Raw genomic sequence first — 26,263 nt, forward strand, 5'->3', positions numbered from 1 at the left:
GTCTTGCAGGAAATGCAGCGTAGGCGTCGCCCAGAGGGGAGCCATTGAAATGCGGGGTGGAGAATGTGAGAGGGGTTGTGGAGGATTTTGGCTGCCTGTCAGGGCTTGTTGATAGAAAACCTGAGCAAGAGTTCTGACAGGCAGGCCCACAATTTTGGAACACACTGATGTAGTGTGCTGCAGTCTGTTCCTGTTCTGGAGGCTAAGAGAGTAGAACCAGCAAGTGATGGAGAAGGTCATGATGCTTTCCAGGAAGGCACAGTAAAAAGTCATCATGACTGAGGAGCTGACTCCAAAGGAGTTGAGCTTCCTAAGGAGATATAACCGTTGGTGGCACTTCCTGAGAATCTCCTCTGTGTTAGCAGAGAATTTCAGGAGGTTGTCAAAGGTGGTTCCCAGATACTTGTACTCCTCCACTACCTCCTCTGGGTTCCCATGGATAATGGTGGTGACTGAAGCAGCCGGATCCTTCGGCCTCCTGCAGAGGGTCACCACCATGTCTTTGGTTTTGCTCACATTCAGTTCAAGTTTGGAGCTGTCACACCACTCTACAAACTCCTGAAGAGCAGGTCTGTGGTGTTGTGAGGAGCCTGACAACAGTGATAGGAGGACTGTATCATCAGCGTATTTCACCAGGTGACAGTTAGGATGTGTGGATCTGCAGTCGTCGGTGGAGAGGATGTAGAGCGGGGGGAGAGCATACAGCCCTGGGGGGAGCCGGTGGAGGTGGAACGGAGACCGGAGAGACAGTTGTTGACCCAAACTTTCTGAGTGCTGTTGGTTAAAAAGTCCAGTATCCACAGGGTTAACTGGTCATCTAAATGAAATTGGGAGGAAAGGTTAGTAGCCAGGATGTGAGGCTGCAGAGTGTTGAATGCTGATGAAAAGTCAACAAACAGAAGTCTGGCGGAGGAGTCAGGGAGCTCCAGATGTTTGTGGATGGAGTCCAGGATGACTCCATCCACTTAAATTGCACGAATAATAGCATTCATCTTTGTTTTGGGGATTTTTTTTAATTATTTTCAATAAAGGGTTAACTTTTTCTATTTTCAAATGAAATAAAAGAATATAGGATCAGATTAGATCTTTTGCACTCACTTCTGGACACCCTTTTAGGTGACACCCTGGAGTCAAACACTGCCCCCAAGTTGCCATAAATAAGAACTGGATGCTGTCTTTGCAAATGTAAACAGTTCTGTTGATTTTATTTTTTCCATCAAAATTAAATAATTTAGCTTTTATTGTCATGAAGAGGAGGGTGTCCTCCACGTCTCATTTCTATTATGACGGCCTTCTTTTTTTACTTCTCCAGAAAAACGATTTTCATAAGTTTATTTAAATCATAATAGACATCCCAATAAATCTTGAGTTGCTGTAATACTCTACAAATATATATATATATATATATATTTAATGCTTTTATTAGACTGTAATAATTTGTGAGAAAATTAAAGAATCTACAAAGATCCTGCTGATCAGGAAAAAAACTTTTTTATTGTGTCTTTAATTATCATCTTTATCCTCAGAAGTAGCTGAAAGTTGTCTGTTACAACCCTAATGATCCTCTGTTGTCATCTTCACAAACCTTTTTCTCCAGGATGACACAAACGTTGATGCCGCCATCACGTGTTTGGTGAAGACCATCATAGCTGCAGAGGAGGAGAAATCAACGATTGAAACTGCCAGAAGTGACGTTATTATTCTCCCTCGCTTCGACTGTGACAAGAAGGAGAAGGGACTGGGTGGATGTTCAGGATGCCCCCAAGTAAACCCCAAAACCGAGGAAATGACTAAAAACAGATTACGGATCTGATTATCAAAGGCAGATTTAGTAATTTGGGGGCCCAAGGCGAACACAGACATGGGGCCCCTTACACTAAATTTTCGACAATCTTATCTTTAACTGGATTTGCGAAACTCTCCCCTCTTCTGACATGAGTTATTTTCCCTTTATATTAGTCCTCCTCTTTTTCCTGCATTTCCCGCCCTTTGAGCGCTTTCAATATTTGCTCTGCTTTATTTTTCCTGCCAGGGCTCCTGTGCTTTAGCCTGAGTTTTTTTTTCTATTTTACATTTTGGTCTATGTTTTCCTCCCTTTAAACATTTTCCACAGTCTTTTCTTTCTGCTTCTTTTTGATGTTTACATCGAAAATCGACGTAACTTTCAGAAGTGAAAATAAAAGCTTTTATGAAGCAAGCTGCTTCTTTCTCTCATTGGAGCCACTAGGATAACTCCATTTCATGCTTAATGTTTTGACTATTGCTTTGAGTTTGTTACGAACGCTCGCGCCTCTCTTCTTATTATTATTTGTGGTCTTATGGCACTTGGCAAACAACAATTTGGTGCATTACCGCCACCAACTGGAATGGAGTGGAATGACTACTAATCACTTCCTGTTTGTGCAATGCCGTCTCAATAACCCTCTTATGACCATAATTATAACAGGGCCGCGTGGTATTTTTCTAATCTTATGGCTGTAAAATTGTGTAAAAAAAAGTGCAAAGTGTGTGTAACTCTTCTCCTTTTTTCAGAGCAACCTCAGCTTTCAGTGTATGATTTGTATTTAGAATTTATTTCTATTAAAGCCTTTAAAAAATCAGCTTAAAAGTGAAAAAAGCAAAAAACGGATTAGAATTTTTTACATTTATTTCTGAACAGGAACTTCAAAATTACTGGACAAACAATTTGGAATGAACAATTTAAACTTTGAACTGCATCTATTCTTAAAAAGTTTGAACCTTGGTATCTTTTTTAGCAGTTTTAAGACCATTTATTTTTGTAAACTTTCAGACGTTTTTATTTGATGTGGTAGACCTTGAAGCAGTTTCTCTCCAGCTGCAGGCAGAGTCTTGCACACCTCACAATGCCATGGGGTGCTTCTCTTGCACACCGTGCACTGCTATACCAAAAACTTTGTTTTAGCAAAAAAATAATTATTTATTGTAAAAAGATAAATAATGCTGGAATGAAGCTGAATCTTACAATTAGCAAATAGTTGAGGGTTGTTAAAATAAAAAAATAAAAAATAAAGACTGAACAAACATTCATACTCTGGTTCACTGGAGATCTGTCCTTCTTCATGGTCACTGTCTTCAGATATAAGCCTTCTGGGACACCTAATGGATCGTGTTGATTTTCTTTGAGGCATTTCCATAATTTCATGCTGGCTTTTTATGCTACTTAGCTTCCCCGTCCCGTTATCCGCTTTCACTGCGGCGCTGCGCTCCGTTTCAATCAGGCAGTACAGCAGGATTTCCCCTCGTAGCGATATTGTCCATAACTCTGATTGCTTCATGCTATAGATCGTTGGGAAGCTGTTTTTATGTACTTTTAGGAACCATTGGAATTTTTTGAATCTGATCAGCCATTCAAAAGTTATAAAACGGAGCATTTTGGATGACAAACTCAGCACTTCTCTGAATCTGTGTTGAGATTCGTTGTGCTCAAGACAGAGGATCCCGGTGGCTACCGTAATGTATTTACATGCACGAAAAGCCCCATTTTTAATCTTTCCAGCACTTTTGGAATTTTAATGATATCTTGAACGGTTCAGGAATTATGGTGATGAGAAGCATGTCCAATCCCGTCTGCGGTGACAGGTTGATAATAAGATTATTGTGGCATTAACAGAGGGGTGCCGGCGGTCAGGGCTAGGTGGCCCCCCAACACAAGGGGGCCCCAGGCGGCCGCCGACCTATGCCTAATGGTAAAACCGCCTCTGCTATCAACCAACTCACCGAGCTGCAGTATTTCTGTGGTCAGGTCTCTCTCCGAGTCCGCTCCACAAGCGGTCAGCCCACACAGCAGCCAGGCGCCGAAGCGGTCAGAGATGCACCGGGCTGACCGCTGGGGAGAACCGGGTGGAAGAATGGAACACAGAAGTGTCCCTCCGAGAGCTCCGTCATATTTCAACTAGGGATGAGCGAGTACACCACTATCTGTATCTGTATCTGTTCAACCAACTAAATTATCTGTATCTGTCCTCAGAATGGGCGTGACATAACCCGGAAGTGGGCGTGGTTTAACCGGAAGTGGGCGTGGTTTACATCAATATATTATTTTAAGTCTGAAATTGATATGGAATGATCAGAAGTTGATATGTGTATTGTTTATTTGAAAACTATTTACAGAGCAGCCTCAGAATTGAGATTAAATATTTTTGATCATAATAGTAAAGAAACTATTACAGAACAAGTGTTTCAATAAAATCAGAACATTAATATTTGAGTGCATGGATTAATACATCTGAACTCATGCAGTAGGAACCAGAAAATATGAAATGCTAGAACCAGACACAACTTTATGTATATTTTTTTATTTTAATTTGATTAAACTGATTTTTTCTTAACGTTCTTGGCATTTTGCCCCACACAAAGTTAAACAAAACAATGTTGATTAAGGTGTGTGTGTGTCTGAGAGAGAGAGAGGGTGAGAGGGAGAGAGATGGAGTTACAATTTTTTTAACCCCGACCAGAGCGGAGGTAGTGAGTGACTGATGCAGATCGTCAGCTCTGTCTTGTCAAATGCACCATGTAAGTTACGAAAAAAGTAACTTTAAATATTCAACCGAAAAAGAGGCGAGCTGAAGAAAACCTAGGGAAACTGAAGAAACGTGAGCAACAGTGAAGCAATCACAGCGAGATCCGTTACTGTCTGTGTGTGTGCGTGGATGAGCCGGACGGACTGCGCTCCCGGCCGGCTAGAGAGTTATGTGTGTAGGGAGGGGTGGGCGCTCTATGTGACTGGCCAATCAAAGAGCGTCAGGGCCGGCTTTGGCGACAGGCGACACAGGCGGCCGCCTGGGGCGCCATCTGATGGATAGGGCGCAAAATTAAAAAAAAAAAAAAAAAAAGTTTATTACATTTATGTTTGTAATATGAAATGCACTCTCTACATACTCAAAATTCCCCTCTGAAATGACATGAAATTAAAACATCAATATTTAAATTCTAATGATCTGGCTGCATGACGAGCTCCAGCTTGGCCCACCGCTCCGATGCATTTGACCGTTAAGGGTGTCATAGATCACGTGCATGTGGGTAGCGCTGTAGAAGGAGTTCCTGTTGTCGCGTTTAAACTTTTGATATTTTACGATGAAAAGAACACCTAAGCCATCGGGATCAGCATTCCGAAAGCGAATGAAGGAGGAAGAAAAACAACGGGCCCAAAGCAGAGGTATGTAGACTTTATAAATTTGGCAAAGGAACTTTTTTGCGTTTCCCTTGTAGCTAACTGCCTCTCCTGCCACACACGGTCCACGGACGGACCCTCGCTAGCTGTTTACATACACAATACAGTATCTCATAACTTTAACCAATTAATTTTACTTTTGAATCGTCGTGTCCAGATGCAGTGAGACAATATCTGCAGCCACACCAAGGGCGTCAGTTTGTTTTCAGAATTGCTGGGGACTATAACCATACACTTGAGTGGGGTTTAAAAATTGCTGGGGACAATAAAGTAGGCTAGCACAGGGGTCGGCACCCCGCGGCTCTGGAGCCGCATGCGGCTCTTCCATCTGATGCGGCTCTGTGCTTGTAAAATAATGAATGGCTATTTAAATAAAAAGCTTTATATTTTATTGCATTAATTTGACATCTGTATGCCAATTCTAAATGTAAAGATTGTCTGCGTAAACCTGAACAGTTCCAACCCGGTCTTACTGTTAGACCGGGTTGACGCGTCATGCGTCAGTACAGAACCACGGTGCATGCGGTAAGATTTCCTCCCACTGAAGCGGTCTGGAAACCCGGTCTCTCTGAGGGATGTGTCTCTTGGAAAAATGTTCTTTTTATGAAATTATGAAACTTTGGCTGAACAGCGCTTGTTCCCGTCTCTAATATGGAGACGCATGACGCATCCAGTCTGAGGCAGAATTGCCTCTTCAGCTCAGAAAGTACCTGTAGAGACATTTGATCACGCACAAAGTTCATGTGGAGCAGAAGCGGTCGGGCCACGGCAGGTGAAATGTTCCTAGCCTACATGAAGTGAAACTGTTTAATTGTAACATTAATATGTTACTGGACACGCTGGTCTGGTTGGTTGATGTGGAAAACACGCACACACACACACACACACACACACACACACACACACACACACACACACACACACACACACACACACACCAATTAAAACAATGCTGATAGCGTGGACTAGAAGACAGGTGATGGTTTACGTATTTAAATGATGATCAGGCTGCTGTAAAATGTAATCTCCATCCACATCCAGACAGAATTATCCTCTATTCTTTCTCTATTTGCTCTGCTCTTGTCTGGGCTGATCAGCTGACGGTGCACGCGGCGCGCCTAACTAGCGGCTGATGCTCATTTTACGCATTTGGAGAGGTGGGCTGGATGCTGGAAGATGGTCCACTTAACGCACGGGTGTAGACTACATATTAATGACAAATGAATGAAAATTAAATTGTGAGTTTTTACTTCATATTTTATAAATAAAAAGGACGGGGGAACACATTTATGACGTCTTTTTAAACGAAATTTTCTAGCGCGACCTGCCTGCTTCACTTAAGTCACTGCTTATTAAGGTCCGTCCAAAATTACCGTGGCCCACCCAAAAATGAAAACCTGCCGCTGGGCCAGTTATAAACCTCTGCAAATTGTTGTTCTTCACTTTATCAAACTCAGACTTTGTACAGCTAATATCAAGATGTAAAATTATGAATTCAGTCGAGCTCTTATACGTCCCTCCCTCTCCTGCTCTCCTGGAAACCCGACATCGGCTGTCAGAAGTGCTGGTGAAGAAGGAGATGAAGCAAACAGAGTGAGTGCGACGTAAAGAAACCAGACTGGTGTGGAGGTGAGCAAAACAGCTGGAAAAGTGTGGGTGTTGAATCCCCCACGGGTGCGACGCCCATGCCAGCGACCGGTACCGGCTGCTGTGCTGTCACCTGTTGGGAGCAGCTCTCTGCTGTCTGAGGGTAGACCCCGCCCACAACGATGCGGCTCCCAGTGTTTTCTTTACTGTGGGAAACGGGTAATAATGGCTCTTTGATGGGAACAGGTTGCCGACCCCTGGTATAAGATCTGAGCTGGTAAAACAAAAATCCTCATAAGCAGGCTTTTTTGAAAGTGGGGGGGACACAGCTGCCAATCACAAATTTTGCCGGGGACATGTCCCCGGCGTCCCCGGTTAAAATGACGCCTATGAGCCACACAGGCACCTGTTGACACCACGGGGGCGGGACTGTCTTCTACACCTGTTGAGTCTCACTGTGATGATGTAGAATGTAAGATTTATTTTACCGTTTTTTGGAGTATGATTGCAGCCTTTTTATGAACTTCCATTCAAGTTTTAAGTACGCATACAATGTGAATTTAATATTTTCATATCAGAAGAACGTTAGGTGTGGGTGTAGCAAAATTTCAACATTGTCCGACACATCGGGTGTGCGGCACCGCCGTGGCCGTGGCGGGGACTCCCCCGCTGACCGGCAGCAGCGGGGGAGTCCCCGCTGCTGCCGGTCCCGCGTCGGTGTTTCCTTGTTTAATAATTGAAATCCTCAGAGTGCCTCAGATCACCGGTTCTTCCTCGTGTTCTACAATTTATTTGATGCTGAAGAGCACCTGAGAGTGAGACATAAGTTTTTTCAAATATTCCCCATGGATGCGCTCACTTCCACCTGTTTTTGATAATTTTATTCATGTTTTCATAGAACAGATTACAAAAAGATCAATAAAATAAAAAGTCCAGTAACATTAAAAATAATGAAAAGCATCACTGCACATGGCTGAGGAATACTGAATGTGAAAGTGGCACTGTTCTTAATTCATGCATCAGAGAGTTAAGTTGCTTTGTGTGTGTGTGTGTGTGTGTGTGTGTGTGTGTGTGTGTGTGTGTGTTTATTTTCTCACAGAAGAAGAACCCAACACCAGCAGCCTCAGTGCTCCAATCCAACAGCCTGAAGAGACACCATCATCAGCTTCAACAGATGTCTGTGAACATGTATGAGCTGCTGGCCCCATGGATCCTGCTGACTGGCCACAGCAGTTGAACAAAATGGAATGTAGAACTTTCTTTATGATGACACTGATATTTGAGTTTTGCTTTTGATTGCACAGTTTAATGCTGCTGTTGATTTTGCATCCCCCCCAATGACATTTGCACAACATTTTGAGTTGTTGGTTATTGTAATATTCTCAGGTTACTTATCTTTCAAGCTTACATTTATTCTTCAGGCTGTTGACTTTAAAGAGTTGCTGTGTGAATATTTAAAATAAAAAATTAGTAACGAAGGAATAACTGGAGTTGCTTTTTTCAATGTGTGGTGGGTGGGTGGACTTGGGTTTGGGTGAGAGGCGTGCGCGGGGGGGTGGGGGGGCGCAAATGGGCAGTCTCGCCTTGGGCACCAAATTACCTAGAGCCGGCCCTGAAGAGCGTGAAGACAGTCAGTTACCCAATGAAGATTTTCCTTCAGCATGATTACAGATATTTACGAGGTTTACTCATTTCATGCTCGTATTCGTCAAAAATGCTTTATCCATACCGGATACTCGTCTGAAACTAGTACCCGGCTCATCCCTAATTTCAACCCATTTTTATGTTAAATGCACTGGGTTTTAACATGGTTTTACCCATCGACATATACCCTATTAATCATTTTACCGTATATTACATCTAAATTTCAGGGTTAAACAGTACATGTTAAAATGGTAGTTTTCTGATAAGCTCACCTAGTGCAAAAGCAGCAGTGACCTTAAATACATAAATATAATTTTACTTACCGGAAATAATGAAGTGGAAACTCCTTGGACGCTCTATTAGTGCAATTAATACCACAGCAAGTTATTTTGTCCAACAATTACACAAATAATATCCAAAAAGAATGCACAAATGCTACAACTACTGGTCTAATTTCAGAGACTAAAAGTCACGGAACAGTTTTCAGGTGAGACCGAGGCTCTACTGAGGCCTTTCCACGGAGCTAGCTCTGTGGTCACGTGGGCCTGAGGCGGCTGTCACGTGGGTCTGATGCTCATTATTTATACAGAATTTTAGGCTTTTAATACATTTAAAACAGAAGAGTGAGACAAAAATTCACCCCCCTCAGAGTTGTCATGAGTGTAAACTAGAAACATTTAAACCAAAAACATGTTTTGGTACCAGGCTGTAAACATGTTTATTTCTGCTGTGAAATTGGTATTTTTAACATGGGAGTCAATGAGGATTTGCTTGCTTCTGACACCAGCCCCCAGCGGATGAGGGTGGAACTGCAATTTATTTCACTTCCGGGTTTGCTTCAATTTTTGAACGCATTGTGGGGGCTTGGGAGAAACAAAAAACACAACCTGCACCAAACCTAGGTACATCTGAGAAGGTAGTAGAAGGTAGAAGTTTACAACACTGTTGCATTAAGGATTGGCTACATATATATGAACTGATCAATAAGATGTGATAATTCTATATAAATATGAAATATCAATCTGATTGGCCTTTGAATGTTTAATCAGAAGACTTTAGTTTCTTGACTTATTTGGGGAACATACAGAAACAAACACAATTATTGTGTTGAAAGTCTTTTTATCTCTTAAAAATGTTAAAAAATATGTTTTTGTCTAACATGTCTGGCTGCCAGTCAAATTCAATTTAGTATCCTGGTTCTAGTTTTAGGGCTTTACATGGACAAGCTCCATCATACATTGGTGATCTTCTCTCTTCTCAGTCCCTACACCCCCAGCAGGTCCCTTAGGTCCATTGACCAAAGCCTGGTTGACCAGGCTCGGGAACTCTCTCCCCCTGAGCCTGAGATCGTTGGACTCAGTGGTCTCCTTTAAAAAGCAGCTGAAATCTCACCAGTTCAGGCTGGCTTTGATGTTACCATCACCCTCCTTATTCTGCCCGGGATCCACCGATTTCTCTTTCCTCTTCGTTTTCGCATTCCCTTTCCTTACATTTTTAATCACAATTTTTAGAATTTTTTCAAAATCTTTTCTATATTTAAAATGTTTTGTTTTTGTGAAGCGCCTCTGATTTTTATCTTGAGAGGAGCTATATAAAAATTGTTTCCTTTTCTTTCTAATTAATATAGGCCATTTTAGTGGATGTTATTGTTCCTTTATGCCCAGATCATATCTGTAGAACTCATAACTTCACAGGAAATTTTTGGCCAAGCTGTGTGATCGGTATCAGTAATCAACACTCTTTGAATTAGTGATTGGAAGCATAAAACTTGATCGGAGCATCCCTAGATATGGCTTTTCACATGTATGTACATTTTATTTATATAGCACTCATCACAGACAGAAAATCACATGGTGTTTCACATAGATCAAAACAAATCATTAAGTCATAAAATCATAGTGATCTTAAAAGAGAAATAAAAATCTAAGTCACATATTTATAAAATACCATTAAACAAAGGAAAGATGATTACAAATTTGAGTTAAAAATAAGAAAATATAATATTTAGAAATAGCAGCTTTAAATGTAAGGGTCTTCTGCTGTTTTTTAAAAAGTGTCCAGACTGTCAAGACTACGTAAGGCTAAAAGGAGGACCACTCCAATGTCAGGGTGCAACAGCCTGGAAGGAGCCATCACCTGGACTTCTATAATTGGTCTTTGGAACTTCTAGAAGGTTCTAGTTTGTGGACCTGAGAGCTCAGGTTGGAGTATGAGGCTTTAGCAATTCAATGATATAATGTGAGTTAGGGCTGCACAATATATCGAAAAATTATCGTCATCGCGATAACAGGACATGCGATAGGCCCATCGCAAAGCACGTCAAAAACGGCGATAAATGTTTGGTTCACACATTTCCATCCGTGCCATACATCAACTTTTTGTAAACCAGCTCTGTTTTTTACGCGGAAGTATTATTTGACCAATCAAATGTAGCCCTTCTGATATGCGGCCAATCAGATGGGTCCGTTAACGTAATACGCCCGCCCCCTACGTAGACCCTTTTGGAAAGCAACACCCGAACATTAGCGGCGCCGTTCCCTTGTTCATCATGCTGGCTCAGAGCAACGAACGCACTTTGTGCTGAGGTTTCTGGAATCAGCGCTGCTTTCAAACGTGAACGCGAGTCCGCTCCGTGTCGTTAATCATTTTTACCGGGCTGACTCAGACACGTGCCGGTGAACAAACCCACCTCCATGTTGCTAGTGTTTCACCGGGTGGTGGCTCTGGTTAGCTTCCAGCTAAAAGGCTACAGCACTCTCCTCCCAGTCCCACCCTGCTAAAGAGGGCCTGGAAAAGTTCCCCCACACATCAAAGTGATTTTTCATTTATGAGCTTTTATAACCTTGTTAATCAGGATAGTTGATTTGCTGGTGCACATAAACTGTCAGTCAGAAGCTCTGCTAGCCAGTTATCTTAGAGGAGCTAGTTCAATTTGTTAGCTTGTTATCAGAATCATAGTTGCAATTTCATCATCTGAGCTGCTTTTTAAGATCTAGGTAAGCTTGTTCAATTTGGGGTTAAAAACAAACGTTTTCACATATTTTCCATGCAGTTTTTTGCCAGTTCCTCTTCCGAAAGGTAGACAATTGTTTTTCTCTTTCCCTCAGAAAATCTTAATATTCTCCTAGTTTGGCCCAGCACAGATCAGTTTGCTTTAAACCCAGAGCAGCCGTCACACACCAGACGACATCAACACTGCATACTTTAGTATTTGTTCATTTATCGTGAGTAATATCGATATCGCAATATTAAGCACTGTTATTGAATATCGCAGGTTTTCCTAATATCGTGCAGCCCTAATGTGAGTTCTCATGTGTGTAGTCAAGTGACCACTGTGACTAAAACATTTACCACAAGTTTTACATGAATATGGCTTCTCACCTGTGAGTTCTCATGTGTGCAGTCAAGGAACCACTGTTACTAAAACATTTACCACAAGTTTTACATGGATATGGCTTCTCACCTGTGTGAATTCTCATGTGTGTAGTCAAGGAACTACTGTCACTAAAACATTTACTACAAGTTTTACACGAATATGGCTTTTCACCTGTGTGAATTCTCATGTGTTTAGTCAAGGAACTACTGTCAATAAAACATTTACCACAAGTTTTACATGGATATGGCTTCTCACCTGTGTGAATTCTCATGTGTGTAGTCAAGGAACTACTGTCACTAAAACATTTACCACAAGTTTTACATGGATATGGCTTCTCACCTGTGTGAGTTCTCATGTGTGTAGTCAAGGAACCACTGTCACTAAAAAATTTACCACACATTTTACATGGATATGGCTTCTCACCTGTGTGAGTTCTCATGTGTGTAGTCAAGGAACCACTGTCACTAAAACATTTACCACAAGTTTTACATGAATATGGCTTCTCACCTGTGTGAGTTCTCATGTGTTTAGTCAAGGAACCACTGACACTAAAACATTTACCACACATTTTACATGGATATGGCTTCTCACCTGTGTGAGTTCTCATGTGTGTAGTCAAGGAACCACTGTCACTAAAACATTTACCACACATTTTACATGGATATGGCTTCTCACCTGTGTGAGTTCTCATGTGTGTAGTCAAGGAACCACTGTCACTAAAACATTTACCACAAATTTTACATGGATATGGCTTCTCACCTGTGTGAGTTCTCATGTGTGTAGTCAAGGAACCACTGTCACTAAAACATTTACCACAAGTTTTACATGAATATGGCTTCTCACCTGTGTGAATTCTCATGTGTGTAGTCAAGGAACTACTGACATTAAAACATTTACCACAAGTTTTACATGGATATGGCTTCTCACCTGTGTGAGTTCTCATGTGTTTAGTCAAGTGACTACTGTCACTAAAACATTTACCACAAGTTTTACATGAATATGGCTTCTCACCTGTGTGAATTCTCATGTGTGTAGTCAAGGAACTACTGACACTAAAACATTTACCACAAGTTTTACATGGATATGGCTTCTCACCTGTGTGAGCCCTCTTGTGCCTTTTTTGTTTTTTATCATCTACACTGTCTCTGTGATCTTTGGATTGGCATATTTTATTATGTGTCAGTTCTTCTTTGCTGTTTGATTCTGAGTTTTCTTTCCTGCATCCACCCTGATCTTGGTTCTCAGCTTCTGTAGTACTCTGACACAAGGGTTGGTTCTTGTTTGGTTCTGGTTCATGACAGTCTGTTTCTTCAGAAGGAGAAGTCTCCATGAAGGTAACAACTTCCTGCTTCAGAAGAAACTGCCCTTCATGCTGATGGATAAGGAGTTCTTGTTGTCCCTCTTTCATCAGTGGAGGTTCTGGTTCCTTCTGGTCCAAACTGGAGGTCCATTTCTGCTTAGAGAGCTGCTGGTCAGTCAGAGCCATCTTGTTTTCCCAGACATGATGCTGTGGAAGTTCTGGACAGGATAAAAGACAAAACAAAATGTAGATTAATGTGAATAAGAAAAAAATCTCGTGTTTGGACAAAGCTTCTCATTCAACGTGTTTTCTTTATTTTCATGACCATTTATATCGGGCGATTCTAAATGAAGGCATTAAAATTATGAATGAATACATGTGGAGTTATGTACTTAACCAAAACAGTGAAATAACTGAAAATATGTTTTATATTCTATTTTCTTCAAAATAGTCACCCTTTGCTCTGATTACTGCTTTGCACACTCTTGGCATTCTCTTGATGATCTTCAAGAGGGAGTCACCTGAAAAATGTCTTAAAGGAGTTCCCAGAGGTGTTTAGCACTTGTTGGCCCCTTTGTAAGTGGTCATGAAAATAAAGAAAACATATTGAATGAGAAGGTATGTATATATATATATTAGGGCCGGGACTTTAACGCGTTAATTACGATTAATTAATTAGAACAAAATAACGCGTTAAAAAAATTAACGCATTTAATCGCAGCTTGCATTTCAAGCACGGCGGAACCTTTGTCATTGCACGATTTCCTCATAGACTGAATATCACTGATGCACACAACAATGCACAGTGCTAATGGCTACTAAAACGGAATAAAAACAGAAAGAAGTTGCCTTGCTTGGACTGATGCAGGATTTAGGAAACACGTCCGCCTCTTTTCTTAACTTGGATAAAAAAACTTCCAGACAACAACAGAGTACGTGTCGCGGAAATTTTTCAGAGATCGTCTCTGCTGCGGCTGCCCGGTGGCACGGGAAACTTGACGAAAGTTGCGGTAAGCTATATTTTTAACATTTACATAACATCTGTGCAGCGCTGAAAGCACCAGACAGAATAATTCTGTGCCCTAACAGTAGTTTATGAAAGTAGTCAGACAAACGAGAGGCACCTGGCTGCCGCTGGGAGAACGCTCCGTGTTCTCACTACTCTGATCACAGACATGTCTTAAAGTTGATAACAGAAGTTTAAGTTAAAACAGAAACACTCTGAAACTTTTCTGATGATTTTCTAAACAATTCTGTCGAGGAATTATACGTTTCTGAGACGAGTCACTGTCTAAACATCACATGCATTACTATCATTAAGCAGCGAGGTGTGTTGAAGCTGTCATCAGCTAAGGGGCGGATGCTTAAGTGAATCAGGGGCAGCGAGGAACGAGGAAGTTGTGATCAAGCTGGAGATCACACCAGATTCGCTGCAGCAGGCCTGAATCTGTGGGTGTGCAGCATCCCCTTCTTAACGTGACAGCAGGACTTCCCATGTAAGGAAGGTCCGCTCACCTGTTCGTCAGATCATTATTTCCTCGCCGTGATCTTTTATCATCCCATCAACCTCCAGTCATCCAACTGGAACCAGTTAGTGTTCCTGATCATTCTCAGAATATGCCATGCCTGCTCTGGTGTTAAAAGTTAGTACATTTAAGTCCTAGATCATATTTGTGCATGTTCTACTGTCATTTTGAAGGATTATTATTTATGTGTTTTTACTACATTATGAGTAGAAATGCTGATAAAAACTCCCAATTATACAAACAAGTGAAACTGGAAAAATTTGAATCTGGTGCAAAGTCAAACTTATTTCAGTCATTCAACTAGACAGAGAGACTATTTAAAGGCTCAGGAACCCTTTGCAGGTGTTTTCTATTTGTAATTATAAATTTTAGTTGATTTGGGTTTTGTTTCATTTCACACAGTGACATTTGAATAATTAAAATGCATTTTATTATTAAAAGCTTTAATTTACAGTAATAACCATGTCTAATGTTTGATTCTCTGTCTCATAATTTTAATTAAAAGTTTTACTTTGAGAGCACATTTTCCTGAACGATTAAAATGCGATTAATTTAGATTAATTAATTACAAAGCCTGTAATTAATTAGATTAAAATTTTTAATCAAATCCCAGCCCTAATATATATATATATATATATATATATATATATATATATATATATATATAAATTGTAGCATCACGAAATGTCCTGTTTTTGGCCTGAAAGGTCATGCTCTGCTGTCTGCTCGAGCGGAGACGTGATGTCTCCGCCGGGAGGCCTAATCTATATGAGATATTGGCCCAAGGCCTTTCATGCCCTCTGCTCAGCTAAACTGCTTCACCTCCTTACAGCTCAAGACAACGCTCCGTGTCCTCACTACTCTGATCACAGACATGTCTTAAAGTTGATAACAGAAGTTTAAGTTAAAACAGAAACACTCTGAAACTTTTCTGATGATTTTCTAAATTCTGTCGAGGAATTATACGTTTCTGAGACGAGTCACTGTCTAAACATCACATGCATTACTATCATTAAGCAGCGAGGTGTGTTGAAGCTGTCATCAGCTAAGGGGCGGATGCTTAAGTGAATCAGGGGCAGCGAGGAACGAGGAAGTTGTGATCAGGCTGGAGATCACACCAGATTCGCTGCAGCAGGCCTGAATCTGTGGGTGTGCAGCATCCCCTTCTTAACGTGACAGCAGGACTTCCCATGTAAGGAAGGTCCGCTCACCTGTTCGTCAGATCATTATTTCCTCGCCGTGATCTTTTATCATCCCATCAACCTCCAGTCATCCAACTGGAACCAGTTAGTGTTCCTGATCATTCTCAGAATATGCCATGCCTGCTCTGGTGTTAAAAGTTGGTACATTTAAGTCCTAGATCATATTTGTGCATGTTCTACTGTCATTTTGAAGGATTATTATTTATGTGTTTTTACTACATTATGAGTAGAAATGCTAATAAAAACTCCCAATTATACAAACAAGTGAAACTGGAAAAATTTGAATCTGGTGCAAAGTCAAACTTATTTCAGTCATTCAACTAGACAGAGAGACTATTTAAAGGCTCAGGAACCTTTTGCAGGTGTTTTCTATTTGTAATTATACATTTTAGTTGATTTGGGTTTTGTTTCATATCACACAGTGACATTTGAATAATTAAAATGCATTTTATTATTAAAAGCTTTAGTTTACAGTAATAACCATGTCTAATGTTTGATTCTCTGTCTCATAATTTTAATTAAAAGTTTTACTTTGAGAGCACATTTTCCTGAACGATTAAAATGCGATTAATTTAGATTAATTAATTACAAAGCCTGTAATTAATTAGATTAAAATTTTTAATCAAATCCCAACCCTAATATATATATATATATATATATATATATATATATATATATATATATATATATATATATACAGTGGGGCAAAAAAGTATTTAGTCAGCCACCGATTGCGTAAGTTCTCCCACTTAAAATGATGACAGAGGTTAGTAATTTTCATCATAGGTACACTTCAACTGTGAGAGACAGAATGTTAAAAAAAAAATCCATGAATTCACATGGCAGGATTTTTAAAGAATTTATTTGTAAATCAGGGTGGAAAATAAGTATTTGGTCACTTCAAACAAAGAAAATCTCTGGCTCTCACAGACCTGTAACGTCTTCTTTAAGAAGCGTTTCCGTCCTCCACTCGTTACCTGTATTAATGGCACCTGTTTGAACTCATTATCTGTATAAATGAACTCATTATCTGTATAAAAGACACCTGTCCACAGCCTCAAACAGTCAGACTCCAAACTCCACTATGGCCAAGACCAAAGAGCTTTCGAAGGACACCAGGAAAATAATTGTAGACCTGCACCAGACTGGGAAGAGTGAATCTACAATAGGCAAGCAGCTTGGTGTGAAAAAATCAACTGTGGGAGCAATGATCAGAAAATGAAAGACATACAAGACCACTGATAATCTCCCTCGATCTGGGGCTCCACGCAAGATCTCATCCCGTGGGGTCAAAATGATCATGAGAACGGTGAGCAACAATCCCAGAACCACACGGGTGGACCTGGTGAATGACCTGCAGAGAGCTGGGACCACAGTAACAAAGGTCACCATCAGTAACACACTACAACGGCAGATAATCAAATCCTGCAGTGCCAGACGTGTTCCGCTGCTGAAGCCAGTGCATGTCCAGGCCCGTCTGAAGTTTGCCAGAGAGCACATGGATGATACAGCAGAGGATTGGGAGAATGTCATGTGGTCAGATGAAACCAAAGTAGAACTTTTTGGTATAAACTCAACTTGTCGTGTTTGGAGGAAGAAGAATACTGAGTTGCATCCCAAGAACACCATACCTACTGTGAAGCATGGGGGTGGGAACATCATGCTTTGGGGCTATTTTTCTGCTAAGGGGACAGGACGACTGATCCGTGTTAAGGACAGAATGAATGGGGCCATGTATCGTGAGATTCTGAGCCAAAACATCCTTCCATCAGTGAGAGCTTGGAAGATGAAATGTGGCTGGGTCTTCCAACACGACAATGATCCCAAACACACCGCCCGGGCAACAAAGGAGTGGCTCCGTAAGAAGCATTTAAAAGTCCTGGAGTGGCCTAGCCAGTATCCAGACCTCAACTCGATTGAAAATCTGTGGAGGGAGTTGAAAGTCCGTGTTGCTCGGCGACAGCCCCAAAACATCACTGCTCTCGAGAAGATCTGCATGGAGGAATGGGCCAAAATACCAGCTACTGTGTGTGCAAACCTGGTAAAGACCTATAGTAATCGTTTGACCTCTGTTATTGCCAACAAAGGTTATGTTACAAAGTAATGAGTTGAATTTTTGTTATTGACCAAATACTTATTTTCCACCCTGATTTACAAATAAATTCTTTAAAAATTCTGCCATGTGAATTCATGGATTTTTTTTTCACATTCTGTCTCTCACAGTTGAAGTGTAGCTATGATGAAAATTATTGACCTCTGCCATCATTTTAGGTGGGAGAACTTGCACAATCGGTGGCTGACTAAATACTTTTTTGCCCCACTGTATATATAAATTGTAGCGTCACGAAATGTCCTGTTTTTGGCCTAAAAGGTCATGCTCTGCTGTCTGCTCGAGCGGAGACGTGATGTCTCCGTCGGGAGGCCTAATCTACATGAGATATTGGCCCAAGGCCTTTCATGCCCTCTGCTCATCTAAACTGCTTCACCTCCTTACAGCTCAAGACAAGACGGAGAACCATTTTGATAAATACATAATCAAACAACGTTTGTTATTGCAAATTATAATGTGAATCAGATGTTCAATCATTTTGTGAAATGACAATGTATTACTTGATATTATAATCCTGTGATCAGTAGTTGTTACGTGCCGTGTCCCTTTTCGGCCACAAGATGGCCTCAGTGGCCTTTGTCTCGCCCGTCTCCCGGTGCCCAGCTGTTCCAAATTATTGATGATCACCTGGCAGCAGTTAAAAGCTGCTCCCAGCCACCAGTTCGAGGAGAAGGTCAAGGGTAGTGTAGACTGGGAACAGTTTATACTATTCTCTTCTCCTCGGTTCGCTTTTGGTACAACTCGGTTCACTCGCTAGTCTTCGGTTTGCTCTCAATAGGATTTCGGATTTGGATTTCGGATTAGACCATTTGGCGTATAGACGTCGGACCGGCTTTAGACCCTGGCCTCGGATCTCCCCTTTTGAATATATATATTTATTATTCTCGGTTTTCTTCCCACCCCCTTCTGGGGTGGCGTTTTCCATTTCTCCCTTTTTAAATATAGCTCCTTTTGTTTTGTATATAGTATTGTTTTTTGGATTCTTGGTAAATATTCCATTCATTTTGTAACAAATCCCTTATTTTTTAGTGACACAGCACTTTGTGTTTATATTTATGTAAATAAATGTTGTTTTGTTACTTTTAAAGGAGCATGGGGCAGGATGAAGAAACAAAACTCATTAGCGACGCACTCGGCGCTGTGAGTAACTGCAGCCCAGCACGAGAGCGCGCACAAACTCTTCGTCACTAGAAAAAAAAAGTTTCAGTGATGTACAGCCAGAGCGCGGCTCGAACAAGGCACCATGTCGAGCGATGAAGTAACATTGTTACTTTAGTCTAATATTTGTAAAATTCCATGACAACATTAGCTTTAGCCATGACACTCGTGATGTAAAGCAAGTGCTCCTTCCTATGAAATATTTATAAGCCAGTTTTGTGACTGGCGAGCAAGACAGTAACATGATGCTACTTTATCAGCATAAGGCTTTGTGGCTGCAGGTGATTTCTGATGTTTTTAGACAAATTACAGTTATTATTTTGCACCAAGCTTACTAACAAGCTAATGTTATTGTTTATACATCATGTAAGAACATCCAATTTCAAGTCACTGAGATCATTTGTGAAACCAATTTCATTACAGGATGGGCATCACAACAATGTAAATAAGAACATAAATATCAATGTTTAGTTAAAAAAAATGCATCAAAATAAAATCATAATATCAACAAGACCTACAGGGTAATACAGTCATTTTTATCATTACTGTCACTGATTTTCAGGAATTCACATTGGAAGGAGTGATGGAAAACAGTTTGGATGAGGAGTATGTGCCTGACCCTGCCAGACTTTGATGTGTCGTGGGAAAGTCTGAGACCAGGGGCTAAAGGAAAGGGCAGTACTGGTAACGGGAGAGGAAAAGGTCGCTCGGAGGGTCGGGGAAGGACACGCTCAAGGGGTGAGGGCAGCAGGTCGAGGTCCAGAGCTCCTTCAAGAGGACCAGGGCGCCGGGGCAGGCAGCGAACATCAGCTTTCAGAGAAGAGGACCGAGACCGGCTTGCACAGCTGAGAGCTGCCAGTATAGCTGAGATGCAGGTTGGTTGTAGCCATATGTGTAAAAAATAAATAAATAAAAAATAGAGGGATGCCAAAAACTATAACATCACTCACTGGAGATATGAATCTAGTCATGTAAACATATGTTCTTCAATTTCTAGACAGCTTTATAACACCTGAGCCAGGAGGAGAGAGATTATATTCTCAAGAGAGTGGTGACCCGTCTTCCAGGGGTGATGCTGGATATCCTGGAGTTTCGGCAAGAGACGCCAGGACACCATCTTCCTGATCGAGGGCAGCCTGCGTGGTGCACTTGCCAGAACTGCCGACGCATGCCTACACAGATTGAAAATCTGTGCTGTAGGCAGGTTCCAGAGCTCTGTCTAAGCAGAAGTGCTCACCTGGAGCTATACTGCTTGGATGAGGGCACACTGCGTCTAGTGAGGATGACCTGGAATGACATCTTCGCCTTAGAGGACAACCAAGATGTGGGCACAGACAACCGAGAGTTTCGTTTTGCTGCGTATCGTCAGTTTGTACCAAGTTCCAGCAGGTCAAGACTCAGAAACAGTGGTCAGAAACAAGGGTCACACAAGGGTCAAAAGGACAAGAGTTCAGAACTTGCTGTCGGGGACAGAACTAGGCAAAAGGTCAAGAGGCAGGCTGGCTTCTCTGGTTCCACCCCTGGTTCCACCCCTGGATCCACTTCTGGCGGGAAACGAAGGACTGGACTAGAGTGAAAACAGCCCATTGGATCCAGAAGTCCTCTCAGGAATGCTGAAGGAAGACCTACAATTTGCTACAAACATGATGATTTATGACCTGTGCTCTCATGAAGAGTGCTGCATGTAGTGTTCTGTGTTAAGAAGAATGCTGCATGTAGTGAAAATGATACCAAATGTCTTGTGTTGAGCTAAAAACTGTGTATCTGGTAAATGACCCCATGACCTCACTGTCATGAGGTAATGATATGTGCCTTTTACCTTGCCTAAGCTGGCCCAGAAAGGGTATAAAAGAGTAGCTCTGAGAGAACTGGGGCATACGACAAGAAGAGACAGAGCAGATTTGGGGAGGTCATCCTCCATCCTCCGTCAGTTTTTTGGAGAGAAGCAGAGCTAGACAAGTTTTTGGGCAGAAGTTTGGGGCGATTCTCAGAAGACCGAGTTGGTGTAAATCAACTCTTTATTTCTTAGTTAATCATTAGAACTAATTCCTCCTTGGGGGAAGCGGTTGTTTTTATATTTACTCATTTTTGTATTTTTTGATTTTGTAATAAACTTTTTTGAAAAAGAAACATAATCCTGATTCTTTCAGGTTTTCTCTAAAGCTTCACGGTTGGGGCCCTGACCATTATCTTGCACAGAGGTAAGCATATTAATTATAAGTTCCTGAATAATCAGGACTTACTTTACGGTTTGTGACAAATTAATATAAAGAAACCTTAAGATAAGAGGAGCTTGCCTCCTCCCTCACCCGCGAGTAACGAGTTGTCTTAAGGATGATAAAACCAGAACATTAGTGGTTAATTTTGGCTCTGATTGCAAGTTGAAAAAGTCTCTATCAGCGCTGGAGGGTTGGATTAATTAAATAAATTGATAAATCTATGTTAGCCTGATCAACTATCAAGAATCATTTTATAGTTACTAACCACCCACATAAGCTGATAGGGGCGCAATTAATCCAAATAATCCAAAGAATTGCCAGCCGAGCCGGCCTCCCGCTGAGCTTCGTCCCTAGTATCTAAACCAAAGATAACGGGATTGCTTAAAAAGAAGTGGGCTACTACAAAAAGAAAAGTCTTGCATATCATTTCACCTTTAAAATAGAAGATATGATTCTTACTTAGGAAGTCCATACCAGGGTCTAGTACGATAATACTCACCGACACCCCCACCGAACCCTGATAGATGCACAGTCTCATAAGTTCTAACGGAACTGGGTTTTAACGGAACCGGCAACTGGGACGTGCACGCGACAAGTTTACAGTCTGGCAACATGGGCGTCTGGGAAGAGGAAGTCGGAGACCAATTCCAAGCTGCTGTGTTCTACGTATACGGGAAAAATTCCCTGATCCATTTGGGAATTACACTGGCTACAAAGAAGCACTTTTTAGGGTTGCAGACTAAAAATCCTAACCGTTTATCCACAACTACAGTAGTTCCAAAACACCACAATACCTCAAAATAACTTTAGCTGAAGACAGCATTTTCACCCAAAAATAAACAAACTGTTTGTGCAATATATTTATTTTTATTTATGTACAAAAAAGTTCTGTTATTTGCATTTGTACATAGCACTTTTTCTTAATTTCTAATAAATCTGTGTGCATGGAAGAAGTCATTCCTGTCTTTTGATGCTTCACGTAGCTGGGGCCTTTATGGAGAGAGGAGAACAGCAGCATTAGATCATATAGCAAGGCTCCATCCAATCTGGTAACTGTCATTTTCAACTTGACCTTGGCACAACAGAAAAGTGACGTGTTGTGCAGGTAGTGTAAACATTACAAATAGTTCCAGACTTATAAATTAATTACTGGTGTTCTTCTTTATATTCTTACTTTGTGACTCATAATTGTCTTCTTTTTTCTTATATAACACAGTTTGGGTAGATGTTTTTTCCTTTTATATGCAGGCAGCAGAGGGACGATGTCGCCATCTGCTGCCTGCATATAAATGGAAGCGACGTCTCGAACAGCTGGCGACTCTGGCGAAGGCGCAAGTGATCCGACTGAAACATGACAGGTAAAAATACATCTACCCAAACTTTGTTATATAGGAAAAAAGAAGACAACTACTGGTGTATTATAATTGGTGATACATCCAAAACTGCACAAAGGTGCAGCAGATGGCTTGTGAGACTGAATATTTTATGCTGAGGTTTTTTTTTTTTACCAGTACAACAACAAACATAATTAGAATTGAGCTGACAAGAAATGTGGGATTTTGTTAAATGACACACCTGTCCTCTGCGAATTTGTGTCTGGACCATTTCTGCCGTGGGTGGTGCCACAACTCCAGCTAAATTCCCAAGATTTCTTGGGTCATCGGGGTTGCGTTTTGCCTTTCTTGGGAGCGGCCCTCCATCCATACGTTTTCTGAGGATGCAACGCTGAAGTTCAGGGATGTAGCTGTAGTCTTTGGCAACCTTGACCACTTGTACGCGGTAATTTTGTGACTTTTTGCTGTAGAGCCGCTTGTATCTAAAAGACAAGCATTACAGGATTTACTGAAGGTCCACCTTTCTACATTTTCATTCAACAACACAAATATTTTACAGTAACAAATCCAACAACTTATTTTGAAGTACAGATCATATTCAGTTGCCTTGAAGATAAACAAAACTATTAGACTTATGACTTCTCATTTTTCCGGGTTATATAATCTGGTCGGTGGTTGTGGTGGTTGTAATCCAACGCAGCAAGAAGGCAACTGGCTTCGTAGACAGGAGGAGAGAAGGCAAACCTGTTTTGCATGGAGAGGGGGGACGAGATTTATAAAAATTGAACCACATAATTTTCAAGGGACTTATTTTGCTAGGACATAACACATGCTAGATATTGCTATTTGTTATTCATAACCTGTAAAATGTAATAATTTCAGTTAGCAATTATAACAAATAATGTACAAATCACTTCTAAATCAAATTACCTTTTTCCAGCATATATGAGAATGCAGTTCTGGAAACTCTCCAGTTCTGAAGTTGACCTGTAAAATAAAACAAAAGCTACAACTTTATAGATTATTAGGAATCACACTTTTGATTGCCTTTTCACCCACAATTGTCATTTCTATATGTAAATTGTCAGCTTTGATATTGACACTTTAGCTTTTTTGCTTATGAAAATGTTATTAATATACCTAAAGGTCAGATACTTGGTGACATCCTTCAACCAGCGTCTGTTGAACATGATTCGTTGAAGAGCCTCGTGTGGTGGTGATCCTGGCACCATGAGCTCTTTATCACTGGTCGTTGCATCAAGTGGTCCATGGTCACATTTGCCACGGGTCCATTCAGGCTTCCCTGTGACATGGTGAAGCACACCCACCCACATGTCCTAACAGAAAAAATAAGTTTTATTTGAAAACTTTATATATTTTTTACCAACATTCACATTGCCATTAAAATACGTAAATTTCACGCACTTTCTATATTGGGCCAGAATTTGGTGACTTTTTGGATATGCTAAGACCCCCTAAAGGCCCTTCAAAGACGCAGAAGAAAAATAAATAAATAAAAATAATAATAATAAACGGAGCAGATACAATAGGCCAGGGGTGGACCTTTAAAGCGCCCGAGCGCCAATGGCGCTAAATTTTCTCGTCGGGCGGTAAATACTTGACGACTTACCGCCCGGGTGGCGCCCAAGCCTTATTTGTCATTTACACACCGGCTTTCACCTACATCATGGCCCCGCCCTGTAGGAAGCCGCCTTTTTCGTTTCGCGTGCGTGAACCTGCGCGCCTCTAGCCACGTACTGCACTTGTACGATTCGTGCACGTACTGCACGATTCTAGTTATAGTCACGTGAACTATAAGTTCACTATTAAAGACGAAGTGGAACCACGCAAGAAACACACAAGCACGCAGGAAGATCGCACCACCACAGGGATTGGATTTCTTGATGAAATCTCCGGCAAAACGCTTTAAAACTGGTGAGAAGCGAGACAGTTCGAAACGGTATGAAGCAGAGAAGCGTGTGCATAGGTGGAATGATTCTTGGCAGTTTAAAGTAGACGGGAGGCGCAGAGAAGTTGAGCAGCGGCTCGCCTGGAAAACAGACGAGAGCAGACGGAAGCAGCAGGGGGAGTGGCTGAAAGCCGGCGTTTCGCCGGGGACACACCGGCCGCGGAAGCGCCGAGAAGCGAATCGCTCACGAAATCCGACCGCTGCTCGCCACTCCTCAGTTCAGATCAGATGCGCCCCATTTGAGGCGCGCCTCGGCTCAGCTGTAGTTTTTCTTTTAACTACTTGGTGTCCTCCATTTCCTCTCTGCCTTTTCTCAGCTCTTTTCCTCTACGTGAGTGAGTGAGTAAGTGAGTGAGAGAGAGAGAGAGAGAGAGAGAGAGAGAGAGAGAGTGAGTGAGTGAGTGAGCGAGTGAGTGTGAGAGAGAGAGAGAGAGAGAGAGAGAGAGAGAGAGAGAGAGAGAGAGAGAGAGAGAGAGAGAGAACGTTTCTGCCAGTTGAATCTCTTGGATTTCCCTGCATGTGTAGCTCGGGGGTGACGGTGGATGAAGATATCGCGTTAGCATTCACACTTGTTCCATTTTCAATTTTAATTCGTGTGCCTGTTAGCAGCTGAAACACATCCTCACGTGCTTGTGGATATCATATATTCTATATGAAAACATGACTGCAATAATAAGTAAAGGTTATCAGCTGTAGCTTCAGTGTGCTCATAGGAAACGTGACAAAAGAAAACAAAACACATTTCTCTTTATGGCCTATATTGTTGTCATCATTAACGTAACATGACTTACAGAATACATGTGAACAACTAACATTTCATGTTCTACCACCGGATGTTTGGATTAAAATATGAACCACTCAGATCTTTTTTTTTTTTATTTATTTTTTTTATTTTTATTTTTTTTTTTAACGTGTCCTGTCTGGCTGTGAAGCAAGCAGAATTGATGTCTGAATGCTGGTAACAAGCCTTACAGTTTTACTCTCAGGTGGAGCATCAGAGCATCTGCTTTTAATGTCTCAGGTGGAGCATCAAAGAGTCTGCTTTTAATGTCGCACCTGATATTTAAAACTTTATTGTTATTGTTTTTGAATGCTTTGTAATTTCGACCAGACACGGAGACAGAGGTGAAAGAGAAAGGAAAAGAGAAAAGGTGGGGAGAGAGGGGGTTAGGTGGGGGGGGGATTCAACAAAAATAAACAATAATGAACAAGAGTCTGCTTCTAGACCTGCAAAATGAGACGAGAAAAAAGCAAAACATAACAAAAAATGGGACACAACACCAATATAACAAAATCAAGCTATCACTGCGTCAACTTGATGAAGAAATATATAATCAATCATTGTTTAACTAAACAGTCACACGATAATATACCACAGTGCATTGAGTGCCCACCATAGTCTTAAGACATGTGTTGAACGTGCCCAAGCCCATACTTATGAGAGCACCATGTGAGCACCTGTGTGTGTACACGCGCTTGTTTATGTAAGGTTTATCTATAGGAGCGTCCAATAGAGAGTGTGAGGGACCACAGATCTGCCCCCCAAAGACGCGTAGGAGACGGGGGGGAGCTCCAAGTCCCAGAGATCCAGGCGCTGCCCCAGAACACAGGAACCCCAAGGAGCCCGCAACCAGAAAGGCCCCCGCC

General features: G+C 41.4%; 1 protein-coding gene across 1 annotated transcript in view; it reads right to left on the reverse strand.

The window, feature by feature from the left end:
* Positions 1 to 8,440: 8,440 nt before the first annotated feature.
* The window catches only part of LOC129165485 (zinc finger protein ZFP2-like), a 59,196-nt gene continuing 41,373 nt past the window's right edge, over positions 8,441 to 26,263 (reverse strand). The window contains exon 2 of the mRNA XM_070548054.1: positions 8,441 to 13,316. Within this exon, the coding sequence (XP_070404155.1) occupies positions 11,800 to 13,316 (1,517 nt within the window). The 3' untranslated portion in view covers positions 8,441 to 11,799. The remainder of the gene's footprint in view (positions 13,317 to 26,263) is intronic.

Source organism: Nothobranchius furzeri, chromosome 2, assembly GCF_043380555.1.
Source record: "Nothobranchius furzeri strain GRZ-AD chromosome 2, NfurGRZ-RIMD1, whole genome shotgun sequence".
In the NCBI taxonomy this organism is placed as follows: Eukaryota; Metazoa; Chordata; class Actinopteri; order Cyprinodontiformes; family Nothobranchiidae; genus Nothobranchius; species Nothobranchius furzeri.